This window comes from Anomaloglossus baeobatrachus, chromosome 4 (genome assembly GCF_048569485.1).
Source record: "Anomaloglossus baeobatrachus isolate aAnoBae1 chromosome 4, aAnoBae1.hap1, whole genome shotgun sequence".
NCBI classification, from domain to species: domain Eukaryota; kingdom Metazoa; phylum Chordata; class Amphibia; order Anura; family Aromobatidae; genus Anomaloglossus; species Anomaloglossus baeobatrachus.
The window spans coordinates 394,313,886-394,334,638 of NC_134356.1; the positions used below are offsets into that span (position 1 = coordinate 394,313,886).

At 49.5% G+C, this 20,753-nt stretch overlaps 1 protein-coding gene across 3 annotated transcripts in view; it reads left to right on the top strand.

Moving 5' to 3' along the window:
• The window catches only part of UPF2 (UPF2 regulator of nonsense mediated mRNA decay), a 224,149-nt gene that overhangs the window by 116,965 nt on the left and 86,431 nt on the right, over positions 1 to 20,753 (top strand). For all 3 annotated transcript variants that reach the window (XM_075345277.1, XM_075345275.1, XM_075345276.1), the window contains exons 10-11: positions 8,394 to 8,507; positions 17,196 to 17,312. In XM_075345277.1, the coding sequence (XP_075201392.1) occupies positions 8,394 to 8,507; positions 17,196 to 17,312 (231 nt within the window). The remainder of the gene's footprint in view (positions 1 to 8,393; positions 8,508 to 17,195; positions 17,313 to 20,753) is intronic.

Consider the following 20,753-nt stretch of genomic DNA (forward strand, 5'->3'; position numbering starts at 1 on the left):
ACTCTGGATCTGGTGCGGGCTCTCTGGAGCTATGTGTCTCGCACCGCTGCTGTTAGGCGGTGCACCTCTCTTTTTGTGCTAACCACAGGTCGGCGTAAGGGCCTCCCTGCTTCTAAGCCGACCTTAGCCCGTTGGATTAGGTCGACCATTTCGGACGCCTACCAGTGTTCTCAGGTGCCTCTCCCGCCGGGGATCAAGGCACACTCGACCAGAGCTGTCGGTGCCTCTTGGGCTTTCAGGCACCAGGCTACGGCTCAGCAAGTCTGTCAGGCTGCCACTTGGACTAGCCTGCATACCTTTTCAAAGCACTACCAAGTGCATGCTCATGCTTCGGCAGATGCGAGCTTGGGCAGACGCATCCTTCAGGCAGCTGTCGCCCATTTGTGAAGTTAGGCTCCGCCTACTTCTCAGTTTTTCTGTTTATTCCCACCCATGGACTGCTTTGAGACGTCCCAATGTCTGGGTCTCCCATAGGAATGATAAAGAAAAAGAGAATTTTGTTTACTTACCGTAAATTCTTTTTCTTATAGTTCCGTATTGGGAGACCCAGCACCCTCCCTGTTGCCTGTTGGCAGTTTCTTGTTCCGCGTGTTATCACCGGCTGTTGTCGTGGACAGAGTCTCCGGTTGTTCCGGATCTTGCTCTGTTTTTACTTGTGGGTGGCTATTCTCCTTCAGCTTTTGCACTAAACTGGCTAGATCTGGTTCTCCAGGGGGTGTATAAGCTCAGAGGGAGGAGCTACACTTTTTAGTGTAGTACTTTGTGTGTCCTCTGGAGGCAGAAGCTATACACCCAATGTCTGGGTCTCCCAATACGGAACTATAAGAAAAAGAATTTACGGTAAGTAAACAAAATTCTCTTTTTCTTATCAGTTGTCGATAAAAATCCACACAGGCAGAAAGAAATCAAACCATAGAGGTCCATAAATTAAGTTGTGTAATAATGAGAAATGACACTGGGAAAAAGTATGCCATGGAAAGTCATGACACCAGCTGAGACCTATCAATAATTAGAGAACAATGCTGCCACGTGATAAAATCAAAAATATCTGCTAGTTCAATTGATGATCTATAAAAACGTGTTTCATTACAAAGGTGCCACACAAGAAACATGGATTGATTGTATAAAAACAGTGAGCTGTTTCAAGACCTTTTGGAACATTATTGTTGCAAAACATACTAATGGCATTGGTTGCAGAAGAATTTCTATACCCCTGAAGGTTTCAGTGAGCATTGTTGTTCCCCACAAGATTTTATACTGAGGAGTGAAAAGAATTATCAGTAGTTGTCCAAGAGCCAAGGACCACATGTAGAGCGCTACTGAAGGATCTGGAATCAGCAGGTAGAATTGTTTCAAAGAAAACCATAGGTAATGCACTCAACCTCCATGGCCTGTATGCACGCTCACCACACAAGACTTCATTGCTTAACTTCAAGCACATTTAAAGTTTTCTCAACAACATTTAGATAAGCCTATGAAATATTGGGAGAATATAGTCTGGTCAAATGAAATGAAAATTAAATTTCTCTGACGCCTCATTGGGGGACACAGGACCATGGGTGTTATGCTGCTTATCCATAGGAGGAAACTAAGTAGATGCAAAGATGTTAGCTCCTCCCCTGCAGTATACACCCCCTGGCTCAGCCAGGCTACTTCAGTTTTAGCTTAGTGTCTGCAGGAGGCACATCTCTGCAGACTACTGCAGCAAGAATTTTTTGTTTTTAGAGGGCAACGGTTCATCGGGGACCGATTTCCCAAAACCATCAACAGGCGGGAACGCGGAGTATCGCCTTCCCCTACCCCCTCCTGCGACGCTGGATCCTGGGCTGTTACTCACTGGATGACAGGTCTCATGGCACTGATTTTCCAGAGCCCAGAGCAGATGAAAACTTCCTCAGCCCCTCTTGCAGGCTCTGAGTTGATAAAAGTTCTGCACCAAGTGTGACCAGACTGCCATCTCCACAGGAGCTGAGGAGAGATCATTCCGATTTTTCCAGAGCACAGAGCAGATGAAAACTTCCTCACTCCCTCTGGCAGGGTCTGAGTTGATACAAGTTCTGCCAGCAGGCGGCAGAATCTGCACACTGGCTCCCTGACAGGAAATTGGAGCAAAGGTCACACTGACTGGATGCACATGGGCTGTGATTGCAGACTCCTACATAGCTTCCACCTGTGGCGGGGGGAGGGGAGAGCTCCCTGGGCTCAGTGCAGCCGCAGCTGTGGTACACTTAGAGGTTTTTCCGTCCACCATTGTTGTGCAGGGCTGGAGGAGGGAAGGGGAGTCCCCACCATTTTTTATTATATTTTATCATGCCGTCTTGTCAGAGCTAAGCCCCGTCCCCTCCAACACTCGATAAGCCACGCCCCCCCTCACACAGGGTGCTAGCTTCGGCAGCACATATGCTCAAATGCAGAGCTACACAGAAGATTAGCATGGGCCCTGCACAGCAGGCCAAGGATGACATGGCCAAGGTGAGTTGCATATTAGCTGTGCAGAGCATTGCTCCCTCATTACAATCAGTTTGTGGCTCATCAGCCAGGGGCTGCAGTCACATGTTTTATGCCCTGCACAACTACAGCAACAACTATAAGACGCTGAGCTACTAGGGTTTGATAGCACCTCTTCCTTCTGTGAGTCCGGTGCCCCTGTAGCTTACCCTCCCCGCCACCACCGCAGCAACCGCTGCCAGCCCAGAGCTTACGGCTCCCAGTCCCCCGGAATGGGCACAGTTCCCAGAACCTGGTGCTGGCTATGCAACATCGTCCTCACACCCCTCGGGGCCCCTGGACAGAACGCAGCCTGATGACACCTCTATAGAGGGTCCTTCTCATAAGAATCAGCCCTCTGCTTCACCGGTTGCAGATCAGAAAAAGGGCATGACCCCCCCCCATGGTTCTCCCTCTGGGGTACACAGATGGGGTTCTCCCACATGTTCCGCGGTCTCTGAGGAGCCGGAGGAAGGGGAATGATGTTTGTACCGGGATGATTCCTTGGTTTCAACCTCCCCGAGCGATCAAGCTGCGATGGACTCCCTTATTGCAGCAATCAACCAAAACTCTGCATGTGGAAGATCTCCCATCCACTACTACTGACCCTGCGGTCTCCTTTTTAAAAGGGTGAAGAAACCTCAAAAAAAAAAAAAAAGGGATTTTAACGCCGCCTCGGTATCCGTAAACTCATGGAGTCCCGGTACCCCTTTGGCTTAGCTGTCTCTAAGGGCTGGGCTGATCCGGCCTCGGTGGACCGTCACCCAGCTTCCGCCTGCCTGAAGGACCACTCCTGTCTTTTACTTGATGGATCCTCCTTCAAGGACCCGACAGACAGACAAGTGGAGCAGCTCGATCGTTCTGCCTCGAGGCCGCGGCTCCCTCTCCCCTTCCGTGTGGGTCGCACAGGTACCAGGACTACCAGTTTCCCTCAGACCCTCACAGATGTAACAGTTCACATTGCTGCGGCGGCAGAGTACCTCATGCAGGCCTCCCTCGGTGTTGCTACCTGCGCAGTTACTGCCGCCTCAAATACCATAGCCATCCGTAAGGCCCTCTGGTTCCGATAATGGAGAGCGGACTCGGTCTCTAAGAAGCCTCTCACAGTACTCCTTTCCAGACTGATGGTTTGCCGATCGTCTGGACAGGCTCTTTTTTTTTTGTCTGACGCTACGGGAGGAAAAGAGTACCTCCCTCCCCCAACTCTAGCCCAGGATGTTTTTTACTAGACACGCAGGGCCCGACCTTCTCAGCCCTCCTCGAGTCCACCTCGTCCTGGCAGTCTAGACAAAGACCGAGGAGTCTCGTCCTCCTCCATCTGGGCCGACCACCTCAGACCACAAATGGGTGTGATACCTTGTGTCTTCCGGTTACCACATTGAATTTTGGACCCGATCCCCCTGGTCAGTCTTTTCTCTCAAACCCCCCCAAAGGCTCCAAAACACCACGAGGCCTTCTCCTCAGCAATCCACTCCCTCCAAACGGCGGGGGTGATGGTACCTGTTCCGGACGGCGAGAGGTTCAAGGCCTTCTATTTCCAACCTCTCGTGGTCCCCAAAAAAGGACGGGTCAGTTCGTCCCATCCTGGACCTCTAACACCTGAGCAACCATGTGCACGTAAGGAGATTCAGAATGGACTTCCTAGGGTCCATTATTACCTTTATGGTCGAAGGAGAATTCCTCGCCTCCCTAGCTATCAGGGACGCGTACCTGCACATACCCATCGCTCCAGCTCACCAAACGTTCCTCCGCTTTGCGGTTCAGGACTTCTTATTTTCATTTGTGGCCCTACCCTCGGCTCTGCCACAGCACCAAGTGTCTTAACTAAGGTCATGGCGGCCGCCATGAGTGCCCCTTCACGCCAGGAGAGTGGCTGTTCTGCCTTGCTTGGATGACCTACTCATCAAGGGCTCAACCAGCGTGCAGATCTCTGTGGGCACCCTATCCCGCTTAGGGCGACTTCTGACTCCAGTCAAATCATCCCCGGTCCCGTCAAAATCCGTCACCTCCCTGGCCATGTCCCTGGACACTCTTCGGGCTTTATATTTTCCCCTCAAGACAAGGCGACTGCTCTACAACAAGCGGTACACTGCCCTCTACGTACTCCTCTCGCTCCATACGATTCAGTATGAGAGTGCTAGGTAGGATAGCGGCGGCTATAGTGGCAGTGCTGCTCACTTAGCCACACCACCGCCCACTGCAGCTTGCGCTTCTAGCTGCCTGGGACAAGAGCCCCCTTTTCCTTGGACGAACTTTTCACCTGACACCTTCAGTCAGGTATGCGCTTTGCTGGTGGCTTCAGTCCTCTTCCATATCGAGAAGGCGTTTTTCTCCCCCAAGTGAACTGGCTACTCCTGACCACGGATGTCAGCCTCTTAGTCTGGGGAGCAGCGCACTGCTTCGGGATGTTGGACACCCCAGGAGTCTTCCCTTCCCAGAAATCATCCTGAAAATCAGCGCGATCTTCTCGCGCTCGGGTCATTCCCCCCTTCTGCTAGCAGGTCGTTTGATTCGGGTCCAATTGGACAATGCAACAGCTGTGGCGTAGGTCAATCGGCAGGGAGGTACCAGCAGCAAGACAGCTTATCTCGAGGTCCTCGGGATCCTCACCTGGGCCGAATCGACGGGGGTCTGTGTTTTCAGCGTTACACATACCGGGAGTAGAGAACTGGGCGGCGGACCTTCTAAGTCGCCAAGGACTGGCTGCCGAAGAGTGGTTTTCTCCACCCAGAAGTGTTCCCACACATCTGCACTCACTGGAGTACACCAGACGTGGATCTAATGGCCTCAAGGTTGAACGCAAAGGTACCCGCGTTATTGGCCAGGTCACATGATCCACAGTCCATTGGCGCGGATGCTCTAGTCTCCTGAAGTCGTTTCCGTATGCCTTACATGTTTTTCGCCTCTGCCCCTGCTGCCGCGAGTAATCAGGAAGATCAAGGCAGAAGGAGTCCCGGTAATACTAATAGCACCGGACTAGCCCAGGTGCCCTGGTATGCTGAATTAGTACAATTGCTCATGGCGCCTCGTAAGCATCCCAGACCTGCTGACCCAAGGGCCCATTTCCCATCAGAACTCCAGAGCCCTGAAGCTGACGGCCTGGCCATTGAGACCTGGACTTTAACAAGAGCGAGATTCTCTCCTGCGGTCATCTCCACCATGTACAGTGCCCGAAAGCCGGCCTTCATCTCATTTTTACCACCGTACGTGAAAAACTTTCCTTTCCCAGTGCAGGGAATCTAATGTCCAACCTATGCCTCTGGCGATCCCCAGAATTCTTGATTTTTTTTATTTATTTTTTTTGGCAGTCAGGTTGCAAAAGGGGTTGGCCCTCAGCTCCCTTAAGGGGCAGGTTTCATCTCTCTCAATATTCTATCAATACCGCCTAGCTTGCAATCCGCAAGTCAAGACTGTCCTCCAATGGTGTTTCCCTTCTAGTTTCCCTGTATAAACGGTCGCTGGACCCATGGGACCTCAATCTCGTTTTGGACGGTATCCAGAGGCCCCCTTTTGAACCTCTTAAGGAATCTTCTCTTGCTCTTCTCTCCTGGAAGGTAACATTCTTAGTGGCGATTACGTCCATCAGACAAGTTTCGGAACTGGCAGCACTCTCTTGCCACGAACCCTTTCTGATCTTTCATCAGGACAAGGTGGTTCTACGCCCCCTTCTGGATTTTTTTCTGAAGGTTACTTCCCCGTTTCATATGAACGAGGACATTGTTCTGCCTTCCTTTTGTTCACACCCAGTCCTTGGGGTGGAAAGGGTTCTATATTCGCTAGACCTTGTGAGGGCTCTCCGATATTACGTACCTAGGACAGCCCCTTTAGGAACATAGACTCCTTGTTCGTCATTCTTGAAAGGCCTAAGAAAGGAGAGGCAGCTTCATAGGAAACCCTGGCTCGCTGGATTCGCTCTGATCCAGGAGGTCTACCGCTTGCAACTCAAGCCCATTCCTAGTGGGCTGCGGACTCATTCCACGCGAGCAGTTGGCGCCTCTTGGGCCATTAGGCATCTGGCTTCAGTGGAACAGAGGTGTAGGGCTGCGACCTGGTCTTGCCTACATACTGTTTCAGAGCATTACTGAGTCCATACCCAGGCTTCGGCTGAGGCGAACCTAGGTAGGAAAATTCTGCAAACGATAGGTACTCCACTATCTCAGTAGGCACTCCTGGCTATCTGGTTCCTAGTCCTTGGGTTGCGTTGTTTGTTTACCCACCCATGGACTGCTTTAGGACGTCCCATGGTCCTGTGTCCCCCAATGAGGCGTCAGAGAAAAACGGATTTTTGTGTACTCACCGTAAAATCGTTTTCTCTTAGCCATCATTGGGGGACACAGCACCCTCCCTTTTGCCCTGTTGGGCCTTAGTTTTTTTCTGTCTCAGTACTTTTTTGTTACGAGTATTCACTCACGTTTTTTCGTTTTTTTTTTACTTGTTCTCCTACTGCTTGTGTACTAAAACTGAAGTAGCCTGGCTGAGCCAGGGGGTGTATACTGCAGGGGAGGAGCTAACATCTTTGCATCTACTTAGTGTCCTCCTATGGATAAGCAGAATAACACCCATGGTCCTGTGTCCCCCAATGATGGCTAAGAGTAAAAAACTATTTTACGGTGAGTACACAAAAATCCATTTTTTTGGATGCCATAATACTCTCCATGTTTGTAGGCCTTTAACACTTTACCAACAGTGAAGTTTGGAGGTGGGAACATCGGGGTGCGGGGCTGTTTTTCAGCATACAGCACAGGCAAACTTTATATAGTTGAAGGACGGATTAAAGGACAAATGTACCACTAAGGCTACTTTCACACATCCGGTTTGAGCCCTGCGGCTCAATCCGGCTGTGAAAACTATGCAACGGATGCGGTGAAAACACCGCATCCTTTGCATCAGTTTTTACATGCGGCCGGTCCGGTTTTTTCCGGTTGCGGCATGCTACTGAGCATGCACAGTGGAAAATACCGCATGCGGCGACCGGATGCGGTTTTTTCCGCATCGCGCCGCATCCGGCCTCCATAGGGATGCATTGAAAAATGCGCCGCAGCGGCCGGATGCGGCGCGATGCGGTGTTTTTTGCCGGAGCAAAAAACGTTGCAGGGTACGTTCGATCCGGCCGCCGCATCGACTAAATCTGCCGCATGCGGCAAAAACCGGACCGAACGCAAGCCCCTACGGCACAATGCGGCACTAATGTAAGTCAATGCAAAAAAAAACACAATCGGCGTTACAAAAGCCGGTTGCGGTTTTTCTGCAGAACGCCATATTGTGCCGCAGAGCAAAAATCCGGATGTGTGAAAGTACCCTTATTCTTGATAAAAACCTGCTGCATCTACCAGGATGATGGCGATGAAATGAGGGTGGACATTTCAGCAAGACAATGATCCCAAACACACAGCCAAGGAAACGCTGAATTTGTTTCAGAAAATACAGCTGTTAGAATGGCTGACCCGATAACCTGACCTGAATCAATAGAAAATGCATGGAAGAAACTAAAGCTCAGAGTTCATAGAACGAGCCCACAGAACATTCTGGATTTGAAGAGTGTTAGTGTTGAAGAATGGGCCAAAATCACATCTGAGCAATGCATGCCTTTTTTTTTTTTTTTTCTCTCTCCATACATGAGGTGTCTTAAAGCTGTCAAAGGCTTCTGTACAAAGTATTAAATGTCAGTAAGCGTTCTCAATACTTTTTCCCTGAGGCATTTCTCATTATTACACATCACTAAATTTATGGTCATCTATGGTTTCATTATTTTACCTGTGTGAATTGGATGGGTTGTTCTCAACACATGGTGAGAAACTAATGTCATTAGCACCTTTAGAAATATATTTACTTATAAATTTGGTGACATATTTAATACTTTTTGCATTATTTTATAAATAAACTAATATGATATTTTAATAATTTAGGTCAGAAAGAAGGATCAGATCAATATTGAAACCAAGAACAAGACTGTGAGGTTTATCGGTGAACTTGCCAAGTTTAAGATGTTTAGCAGAACAGACACCCTCCACTGTCTAAAGGTTTGCTATTAACTCTGTATGTTTACATTATCTCCCATTAGACTGTTATTATCTCAACAGATTTCATTACTATTGATTTATACAGATTTATCTCCATGACCGTGCGTATCACACAAATAATCCTTTTTATGAAACCTTCTTCTGTATTTCTATATGATATTCAGATCCGACTCCTGTTATTTTGTAGAGAGTAACAGACTTTATGTAATGAAATATTACTATAGCTGCGTGGCTTGGTTGTACATGTTTAGTACATTAGAGCCTTCTGCTAAAATAAAACCCTTTTTTTTCCTCTATCGCCTCATTAGGGGATTCGGGAAACCATAGGTGTATACTACAGTCATTGGAGGCTGACACTAGACAGTAAAAAAGTTAGCTCCTCCTCAACACCCACCAACTGGAGCCAAGTTTATCAATTTTATCTTTGTGTCCGTAGGAGGCACACGTGGGGCAGCATTCAGCCCCATTTCTATCTTTTATAGGTTTGCTGTATTTTACTAATGATTTCCCTTTTTCTTTAAGATACAGCTTGTGGAGTTGAGTTGTCACTCTGTCATCCCAGCTAGAGACCAAGAGAACAGTGTGGGGTTTCATCACTGTTGACTCTATGGTCTATCCGGAGCTCTTGTTTCACAATAATTATTTCCTTTCCCTTCAATCCATCCAGGAGCCTCTACCTCATGGCCCGCTGCCTGCGATTTCAGTGAATAATTTAGTAGGACAGGGCAGGGCTTCAGGACAGACATCAGTCATTATCTTTCTCAAGGGCCTTCCCGCAGCTTGTCATTATAGTGCGTTCCTTCCTTCAGGGGTCGCTACTCTGTTTTAGATCTTTCAGATCCATCTATGGTGTCCAGACCTCGTTTGCATCTGCTGAGTATTTGCCAATGGCCACAAAGTCAGACACAATGTAGCACAGGGCCAGTCGCAGGAGCGGTACTAGTACTCTGTCCACTATCCAGTGAGTCAGACACACCATCTACTGCGTCATGGCCGATCACAGCAGCGATCCATGTTCTCTGTCCGCTACCCAATATTTCAGATGTACTATCTACCACATACTACATGGCCAATTGTGACAGAGGTACAAGTAGTCTGTTCGCTATATAGTCAGATGCATCATATACCTCATTTTGAGATGACCTGTGAGGTGCGCACACTTGGTAAATTTCTTGCAGCCCCCCGTGGATATCTGGTAGCCCATTGAGTGTTGAATGCTCTGCATCGCTCTCCCTTTCTATCCATTCTAGTCATACTTCTTTGTTTCCTGCAAAGCTCTTTCCAGCGACGTTCACTTCCTTGGGTGAGTCTCAGAGCTGGCAGCCCTGTCTTTATCTGATCTTGGTGTCTCTTTCGCTTTCCTCTTCTTTTCACTTTTCTTCCTGACAAAGATAGTCTTCTCTCTGTCCGTTCTTCGTTCCTTCAGATCGATATCTTAGATATATTGTAACTAGTCGGGGTGCGTCTTAGCTCCCCTATCTGTGTAGGACCGTTTTCTCTCACGCTTAGATTCTTTGTTCGTGATCTGGAAAGTCATAATACTCTTCCAGTCTGGCTCCTCACTGCCATTCTGGACACATACTGGCAAGGGACTTAACTCCATCTGTATTTCTGCTTTCTTCACCTGTGCCTGGGGCCTCCTGCCCCATTTGTTGTGAGGCTTCTATTGACAGTTCTCTAGGCTGCTTCTGTTAGGCTACTTTCACACATCAGGTTTTTTCCATCAGGCACAATCCGGGAAAAAACGGGTAAAACTGATCCGGTACCGCATCCGTTTTATCCCCATAGATTTGCATTGTTACCGGATTGTGCCTGATGGCTTTGCGTTGCATCCGTTTTTTTCCGGATGCGGCAAAATTAATTAAAGCGGCGGGCGGAGGCAACGTATTTTGCAACGTTTTTTTGTCCGGCAAAAAAAACCGCATCGCGACGCATCTAGCCGCTGCGGCGCATTTTTCAATGCATGCCTATGGACGCCGGATGCGGCGCGATGCGGAAAAAACGCATCCGGCCGCCGCATGCGGTTTCTTCCACTGCGCATGCTCAGTAGCGTGCCGCAACAGGAAAAAAACGGACGGGCCGCATGTAAAAACTTATGCAAAGGATGCGGTGTTTTCGCCGCATCAGTTGCATAGGTTTCACAGTCGGATTGAGCCGCAGTGCTCAAACCGGATGTGTGAAACTAGCTTTATCTGTCCTTCCTTTTTCAGGTTCTACAGAGTACTCATCTTACCCTTTTGCCTGGTGGTTTCGTGACAGGCAGAATGGTTTTGTATCTTACAATGACCAGTTTCTGACCTGAGATTCTAGTCTTTTCTGTTCCCACCCTTGGACTGCTTTGGGACGTCCCATGGTTTCTTGTGTCCCCCAATGAAGTGATTAGAAAAACTAAGATTTTGGGTACTCACCGTAAAATCTTTCTCAGAGCCTTCATTGGGGGACATAGCACCTGCTCCTTTTTAAATGTTTGTTTGGCCTGCCTGTATTTTATTTTAGCTTGACTCTCCTCCGGTTTTCACAGTAACCTATCAACTTAGCTCCAGTTGGTGGATGTATCATACTGAACAGGCACTAACTTTTTTTTTTCTGTCGCCTCATTGGGGGACACAGGACCATGGGTGTTATGCTGCCTATCCATAGGAGGACACTAAGTAGATGCAAAAGCATAGCTCCTCCTCTGCAGTATACACCCCCGGGCCGGGCCAGGGAACCTCCGTTTTAGCTTAGTGTCTGTAGGAGGCACATCTTTCAAGGTTTTGTTATTTTTTGAGGGCGACGGTTTCCTTTTGGGACCGATCTCCCAATACCATCAACGGGCGGGAACGCGGAGTGCTGCCTCCATGTACCCCCTCCTGCGACGCTGGATCCTGGGCTGCCTTTTACTGGACGACTGGTCCCACAGACGCCGATTTTTCCAGAGCCCAGGGCAGAGGCACAATTCCTCAGCCCCTCTTTGCAGGCTCTGAAATGAACATTGCACCTGTGTGGTGGGACACAGGGAGAAAAACTGTCACAGCAAGCTGACTCTATTTCCACTGCCTGGACTGAAGCAGTGTTAAGGTGAGATCCCCCCCTGACTGGTTTCCCAGACAAAGTGAGAAAACACGGGGAAGGCTCCCAGGACTACTGAATTCACAGTATTTTATTATGAGAAAGTCCCTTGCTGATTGCAAGGAGGAGAGCCCCAGGGATCCTGAACAGTGTTAACTTTTCTCTAGCTTGCTGGCTGGAGGGGGGGGGGAGAAGTCCCTCGCTGTTTGCAGAAATCTGCACAGATAATTTACCGGTGGCGGGGGGGAGGACCCAGAGCTCAGGAACTCACACTGTTTGTTTATTTGCTCTAGCTGCATGCTCTGATTGCAGTAAAGCCGGCAGAGATAATCCACGGTGACAAGCTGTGTGCTGACTGGAGGGAGGGGGAGAAAAACTGACACGGAAGCTCCCTTCCCGCCGTTTTTTGCTACAGACAGCAGGGGGGCACACTGACTTCTTCTTGGCGCTCTTTTAGCGCTAAGCCCCCCCCCCCAGAAAAGCGTGAGAAGATCCCCACAAAACTTACTCCTTCCTGAGGACGCAGGGCCATCGGCTAATTCTGGTGAGGTACTTGCTTCACTTGTAGCTCTGCTGACCATTGCTCCCCCTCCTGGCATACTTCTATTAGGAACATGCAGAATTCTAAGGGCTCTAAGAGCGCTAAGGCTCACATAGTCTATTACTCAGCCTGCACTGCCTGCCACGCTGAGCTACCACGTAAACACACCTCTTCTCTCTGTGATTCCGGTGTCCCTATAGCCCCCCCAAGACCCCCCCTCCACCACCGCCGCAACCGTCAGCCCAGAGCCTAGGGCTCTTAGCCCACCGGAATGGGCACAGTTTCTGTCCCAATCCATGGAAAAACTGTCACAGAACCTGGTTCTGGCTATACAATGGCGTCCTCCACACCCTTCTGGGCCCCTGGACGGTACGCAGCCTGAGGATAGGATACCCCTATGAAGGATTCTTCTGAGGTACTCCGGGCACATGCTTCACCGGTCGCAGGGATCAGAAAAGAGCACACGGCCGGGTGTCTCCAGCACTCTCTCATGGCCCCCAGGGCTCTCCCTCGGGAGCACACAGAGCAGGCTCTCCCACACGCTCCACAGCTTCTGAAGAACTGGAGGAGGGAGAATGCTGTTTGTACCAGGAGGATTCTTTGGCTTCATCACCCCCAGATGATCAAACTGCAATAGACTCCCTTATAGCAGCAATCAACCAAACTCTGCATGTGGAGGATCACCCATCCACTACCACTGACCATGCTGTCTCCTTTAAGAGGGCAAGGAAACCCCCAAAAGGTTTTCGCTGACCACCCAGAGTTTCAGGATATCCTCACAAAGCAAAGGGAGAAGCCTGACAGGCGCTTCGGTAATCGAAAACTCATGGAGTCCCGGTACCCTTTTGCCTCACCTGCCCCTAAGGGCTGGGCCGATCCGCCCTCGGTCTCCCGCCTTACCACAAAGACGCTCCTGTCTTTACCAGATGGTTCCTCCATCAAGGACCCGACAGACAGGTGGAGCACCTCGCCCGCTCTGCTTTTGAGGCTGCGGGTTCCTCCCTCTCGCCCTCCTTTGCCTCTGTGTGGGTCGCAAAGGCGATCTCGGTCTGGGCAGAAGGAATCCCAGTTCACTCACACCTTCACAGAGCTAACAGCTAAAATTGCCGCTGCGGCGGAGTACCTCATGCAGGCCTCCATGGACGCTGCTGCCTGTTCAGCGTTTGCCGCCTCAAATACCTTAGCCATCCGTAGAGCTCTCTGGCTCCGACAATGGCGAGCGGACTCTGCCTCCAAGAAGTCTCTCACGGGCCTTCCCTTTTTTCCAGACCGATTGTTTGGCGAACGTCTGGACAAGCTCATTTCTGACGCCACGGGAGGAAAGAGTACCTCCCTCCCCCAGCTGAAGTCCAGGACGACCTTCACCAGACGTCCACAGTCCTCGTTCCGCTCCTTTCGGAACTCATTTGGTTGGTCGACATCCTGTGCTGTCCCCGCCACCATCCGCGGACTACACAGGGACCGACCTTCTCAGCTCTCCCCGAAACCCACTTCGTCTGGCAGCCTAGACCGAAACAGTCCAGGACTAGGGAGACTCGTCCACGACGTTTCCCGCCTCATGACTCCTTCGGCGCCCCGGAAGATACACTCATTGTAGGAGGTCGACTGCGGCTCTTTCAACACATCTGGGCTGCCGCCTCAGACGACAAATGGGTGCGAGACCTTGTGTCTTCCGGTTACCACATAGAATTTCGGACGCGACCCCCGAGTCGGTTCTTTCTCTCAAACCCCCCAAAGACTCGAAAACGACGCAAAGCTTTTTTTCTCAGCAATCCACTCGCTCCAAACAGCAGGAGTGATAATACCTGTCCCGGACGACGAGAAGTTCAGGGGTTTTTATTCCAACTCTTTGTGGTCCCCAAAAAGGATGGGTCAGTTCGACCCATCCTGGACCTCAAACACCCAAACAAACGTGTGCACGTACGGAGATTCAGAATGGAGTCCCTAAGGTCCATTATTGCATCCATGGTTGAAGGGGAATTCCTCGCCTCTATAGATATCAAGTACACGTACCTGCACATACCCATCGCCCCAGATCACCAAAAGTTCTTCCGCTTCTCTGTTCAGGACTCCCACTTTCAATTCGTAGCTCTACCCTTCGGCCTTGCCGCTGCACCAAGGGTCTTCACCAAAGTCATGGCGGCCGCCATGAGCGTCCTTCACGCCAGGGGAGTAGTCGTTCTCCCTTACTTGGACGACCTCCTCATCAAGGCCCCCTCCTTCCGCGACTGCTCAACCAGCGTACAGATCACTGTGGACACCCTATCCCGCTTAGGGTGGCTACTGAATCTGGACAAATCATCCCCCGATCCCATCACGATCCATCACCTTCCTGGGCATGTCCCTGGACACCCATCGGGGCTTGATCTATCTCTATCTCCCCCTGGACAAGGCAATCGCTCTTCGACAAGCGGTACGCTGCCTTCTACGTCCTCCGTCTCGCTCCATTCGATTCAGCATGAAGGTGCTTGGCAGGATGGTGGCGGCTATGGAAGCAGTACCCTTTGCTCAACTGCACCTCCACCCACTGCAGCTCGCCCTTCTAGCGGCCTGGAACAAGAGCCCCTTCTCCCTGGACAGACATCTTCACCTGACACCTTCAGTGAGGTACACACTCCACTGGTGGCTTCGGTCCTCATCCCTATCGAAGGGGAGATCCTTTCTCCCAGTGAACTGGCTGGTCCTGACCACGGACGCCAGCCTCCTAGGCTGGGGAGCAGTGTTTCGGCACCACACTGCTCAAGGACGTTGGACGCCCCAGGAGTCTTCCCTACCCATAAACATCCTGGAAATCCGCGTGATCTTCCTCGCGCTCAGGGCTTTCTGCCCTCTAGCGGGTCGTCAGATTCGAGTCCAATCGGACAATGCGACAGCTGTAGCCTATATCAATCGGCAGGGGGGCACCCGCAACAAAGCGGCTAATCTCGAGGCCCACAAGATCCTCAGCTGGGCTGAATCGACGGGGTCAGTGATATCAGCGGTACACATATCGGGGGTAGAGAACTGGGCAGCAGACTTTCTAAGTCGCCAAGGCCTGGCCGCCGGAGAATGGTCTCCACCCAGAATTGTTTCTACACATCTGCACTAGCTGGAGCACACTAGACGTGGATCTAATGGCCTCAAGGTTGAACGCAAAGGTACCCGCGTTCATAGCCAGGTCATGCGACCCGCAGTCCATCGGCGCCGATGCTCTAGTCTGCTCCTGGCACCAATTCCGCCTGCCTTACATATTTCCACCTCTACCCCTGCTGCCGCGGGTAATCAGGAAGATCAAGGCAGAGGGAGTCCCGGTGATACTGATAGCACCGGACTGGCCCAGGCGCGCCTGGTACGCCGAATTAGTACAAATGCTCGCAGACGTACCGTGGCGCCTTCCAGACATCCCAGACTTGCTGACCCAAGGGCCCATTTCCCATCAGAACTCCAGAGCCCTGAAGCTGACGGCATGGCCATTGAGACCTGGGTATTAACAAGAGTGGGATTCTCCCCCGCGGTTATTTCCACCATGATCAGCGCCTGAAAGCCTGCTTCATCCCGCATTTACCACCGTACGTGGAAAATCTTCCTTTCATGGTGCAGAGAAACTAACGTCCAGCCTATTCCTCTGGCCATCCCTAGGCTTGCAAGCGGGGTTGGCTCTCAGTTCCCTTAAAGGGCAGGTCTCAGCGCTCAAAAAACGCAAGTCAAGACCTTCCTCCAAGGTGTTTCCCATCTAGTTCCCCCGTACAAACGGCCGCTGGAACCATGGGACCTCAATCTCGTTCTGGACGGTCTCCAGAGGTCTCCCTTTGAACCTCTCAAGGAATCCTCCCTTGCTCTTCTGTCCTGGAAGGTAACATTCCTTGTGGCAATTACGTCCATCAGACGGGTTTCGGAGCTGGCAGCACTCTCTTGCCGCGAGCCTTTTCTGATCTTTCACCAGGACAAGGTGGTTCTGCGCCCCCTTCCGGATTTTCTTCCAAAGGTTCCTACCCCGTTTCATTTGAACGAGGACATTGTTCTGCCTTCCTTTTGTCCACACCCAGTTCATAGGGTGGAAAGGTCTCTGCATTCGTTAGACCTCGTCAGAGCAATCAGATATTACAGATCCAGGACAGCCCCCTTTAGGAAAACGGACTCTTTGTTCGTCATTCCTGATTGGCCTAAGAAGGGACAGGCAGCTTCAAAGGCGACTCTGGCTTGCTGGATTCGCTCTGCGATCCAGGAAGTCTACCGCAGGCAACTCAAGCCCATTCCTAGTGAGCTGCGGGCTCATTCCACGCGAGCAGTTGGCGCTTCGTGGGCCATTCGGCATCAGGCTTCAGTGGAACAGGTGTGTAAGGCTGCGACCTGGTCTAGCCTACATACGTTTTCAAAGCATTACAGAGTCCATACCCAGGTTTCAGCTGAGGCAAATCTGGGTAGGACAATTCTGCAAATGGCAGTAGAGCACCTCTCTCAGTAGGTGCTCCAGGCTGTCTGGGACTGGTTCCTAGTCCTTGGGTTGTATTGTCTTCTTTTATTTTTCCCACCCATGGACTGCTTTAGGACGTCCCATGGTCCTGTGTCCCCCAATGAGGCGTCAGAGAAAAACGGATTTTTGTGTACTCACCGTAAAATTGTTTTCTCTTAGCCATCATTGGGGGACACAGCACCCACCCTGTTGGGCTTTGGTTCTCTCAGTACCTTATTTGGTTATGACTCCTTTTTTCCTCATGTTCCTCTGTTGAGAAGTTTTTACTGTTTTGTTTTTTTTTTTTTTTGTTCTACTGCTTGTATACTAAAACTGAGGTTGCCTGGCCCGGCCAGGGGGTTGTATACTGCAGAGGAGGAGCTATGCTTTTGCATCTACTTAGTGTCCTCCTATGGATAGGCAGCATAACATCCATGGTCCTGTGTCCCCCAATGATGGCTAAGAGAAAACGATTTTACGTTGAGTACACAAAAATCCGTTTTTGTTTTTTGTTTTTTTTTTAATTGCCTAGTGTGAGCCCCCTAGTGACAGCATTACACACCCATTGTTTCCTGTGTCTCCAATGAAGGCTCCGAGAAAGAGAGAGATTACTGTGAGTACCCAAAATCTTCTTATTCATATCTTCTACCATTTATGTCCACAGATGCTGCTGTCAGACTTCTCACACCACCACATTGAGATGGCATGTACACTTCTTGAAACCTGTGGAAGATTTCTGTTCCGATCTTCAGATTCCCACTTACGAACCAGTGTACTTTTGGTAAGAATAATCTTTATTTCTCTGCAGGGCATCGGGCATGGCACCATGTGCTAACCTGAATCTGTGCTTAGCTCAGTAGTGTAGCTTTTGGGTTGCCAGCACCAGAGCCTAGGTTAGTATATTGCAACCCCTAACCTTCGTAATCCCGAAGTCCCTTCCACCCCCCAACTCTTTACCATAGGCATTGTATTTTAAGAAGAAACCAATTTCATTCTAACTTGTCCTTTTGACTCTGTTTTGTTTTTTGTTTTTGGGTTCTTTTTTTCATGTTTATCTTTGCCCAAATCATCAAACTTAAAGAGAATATCAGGTCCAGTATGCACCCAGAACCACGAGCAGTTCTGGGTGCATATTCCTGATCCCTGCCTCACCGTCCCTGTATACACTAGCATAGATAAAGGGATCATTAGAGAAAGTATTTCTAAAGATCGTTTCTTACATGCTAATGAGGCCAGGGACTAGTTGCAAGGGCGTTACTTCCCTTGGGTAGTCGGCCCACATAGCATGTTAGCACGCCCCTGTGGGTGTACTAATATGGTAATGAATGCGCAGTAATGCCGCACATACCTCACTAATGGCGGCTGGCGGAGGATGGATGAGCACTGCGCATGATCCGGAGTCCCCAGCATTTCCGGTCATGTGCACTATACCTCACTGAATCCAGGAAGCTTCCACCTGACATGAGTTTAATGTGCATGATCGGAAGTGCCCGGGACTCCAGATCATGCACAGTGCGCATCCATCCTCCACCGGCCACCATTAAGAGTGAGGTATGTGTGGCGTTGCGGTGCATTCATTAGCATGTTGGTACGCCCACAGGGGCATGCCACCATGCTACGTGGGCCGACTAGCCAAAGGAAGTAACACTTTTGCGACTAGTCCCTGGCCTTATTAGCATATATTAAACAATATTTAGAAATACTTTTTGTAAAGCTCTTTTATGCTAGTGTATACAGGGACGGTTAGGCAGGGATTAGCAATATGCACCCAGAACTGCTTTTGGCTCTGAGTGCATATTGCACCTGACAGGTACACCTTAAGACGTTATACCTTGTTTTAACATGTAACTTTTATTACACTAGCCCTAACTCTAAAGCTTGTTATATGTCTAACCCAAGTCCTATTCCTAATATTAAACTAATCGTAGTTAGAAGCCTAACCCTATTTAGTATTAGAAGTGGTGTGAAAACATAAAAGCGTCTCTTTAGTAATAAATGAAAACTGTATTGAATAATGTGCACTTCATGGTATTCAATACTGTCTTCATTAGCTTCTAATCTTGTTTCCTGCTTATATAGAGGTCAGCAGATGATATGGCTTTATCTTCAGCTGCTGTACTCTGCAGCAGCCAAAGTAACACAGCACACTTCATCTTAGTTGCTGCCTATGCAGAGTGCAGTAGCCAATTACCAAATAATCTCCACTGCTGTGCTCTGTATATGCAGCGCTGGGCAGCCTGTCCTTGAAGCAATGAGAAATGCTGGCACTGGTCACTTAAAGGGAATCTGTCACCAGATTTTTGCTACCTCATCTGAGAACAGCCTAATGTAGAGACAGAGCCTGATTCCAGTGATATGTCACTTACTGAGCTGTTTACTGTCATTTTGATAAAATCACTGTTTTCTCTGCTGCAGATCTAGCAGTTAGACAGAGCTCATGAATATGCTGGACTACCTGGCAGCAGGCCATGTAGTCCTCTAATGATCTACTGCTGATTAACAGTGATTTTATCAAAACTACACTTAGGAGCCCAATAGTTGAAAAACAGCTAGAATCAGGATCTCTGCCCCTACGTTATGCTGCTCTCAGATTAGGTGGCAAAAACCTGCGTACTGATTCCCTTTATGGGTTTGGGAGGGTGCCCTGCTGAGTCAGGTAATATAGTTTTTTTTTTTTTTATCACTATTATTTTGTTCATTGCTATTGTGGCGGCGTTTAATGTATATGTTTGTGTGTGTTTTCTATAGTTTAGTTTATTTGACACTCTAACCTGTTATTGGGAGGGGAGGAATTCACTTGTCTGTGGGGTTAAGAATCTGCAATCTATATATAATTGCCTTATTCTGTCTCTGTCTGTCTCTGTCTGTCTCTGTCTGTCTCTGTCTGTCTCTGTCTGTCTCTGTCTGTCTCTGTCTGTCTCTGTCTGTCTCTGTCTGTCTCTGTCTGTCTCTGTCTGTCTCTGTCTGTCTCTGTCTCTGTCTCTGTCTCTGTCTGTCTCTGTCTCTGTCTCTGTCTGTCTGTCTCTCTGTCTGTCTCTCTGTCTGTCTCTCTGTCTGTCTCTCTGTCTGTCTCTCTGTCTGTCTCTCTGTCTGTCTTTCTGTCTGTCTCTCTGTCTGTCTCTGTCTGTCTCTCTGTCTGTCTCTCTGTCTGTCTCTCTGTCTGTCTCTCTGTCTGTCTCTCTGTCTGTCTCTCTGTCTGTCTGTCTGTCTTGCTCCAAAATTGTGTCCTTACGGTGACAACCGTCTGATTGGCCGCTGGCTCGGCCTGGCCCCCCCCCCCCCCCCCACGGATTGGTCGCTCGCCTCGGCCTGGCTCCGCCCCCCCCCGCACGGATTGGCCGCTCGCCCTGGCCCTCCGCACGCATCGCCAGACATAACCTTGCGCTGCTGGGATCGTGACGGAGCTGGTGAACGCTGGTAACCATTATACACATCGGTCACTTCGCTCACACACGCGAGCAAAAAGCATCGCACTTGCGTTGCACTCTGACCTAACGTGAACTAAAATCAGCCGAGAATTTTTCAGCCCAGTCGGACCAATTTTACTCGCATAGATGTGTTTCCAGCCTTAAGGAGAACAGCGCAAGAAGTCATAGGCCACAATGGAAATAAAGCATCCTGCAGGGCCATAAGGGTGGGAGCTGTGTCCCCAAGGACGTCTGAGGCAGGAAAATTAAAGTTGGGGGGGACCCAAGAAACAACCCATCCACGTTCCAAAGCAGTCCTAAGTGTGAGAAATATAAGTAAACCAGAACAACAAAAGTAAAGGGAATAGCATAGCAGATCTATCAGACTACTGTATATCCCTAAGTGACAATAAGCTAAGCTGGTTTAGTCCGATGTCTTGGGGATGGGGGTAATTTGCAGCGGGGAAGTTGCCTCTTGCTTTTCTTGAACTGAATAAATGGTCCTTTGAAGAAAGGTGAAAACCTCCAACCATTAACGCAAAGTTAATCTAGAAAAGAATACTTTATTGTGCAGCCTAAATCAGAACGTGTTTGGGAGCTGCTTCATCCCTTTAAAAAAGGAGACAATGACTCCAAAGCGTGTTGTTTTTGACTGTATATTAACCCCTTCACGACCGGCCGATTATTCGCTTTCCGTTTGTTTTTTTTTTCGCCATTTTTTTTCTGAGAGACTTAACTTTTTTATTTTTCAGTCAAAATGGTCATGTGAGGTCTCATTTTTTGCGGAGTGAGCTGTACTTTTAACTGAAACCATA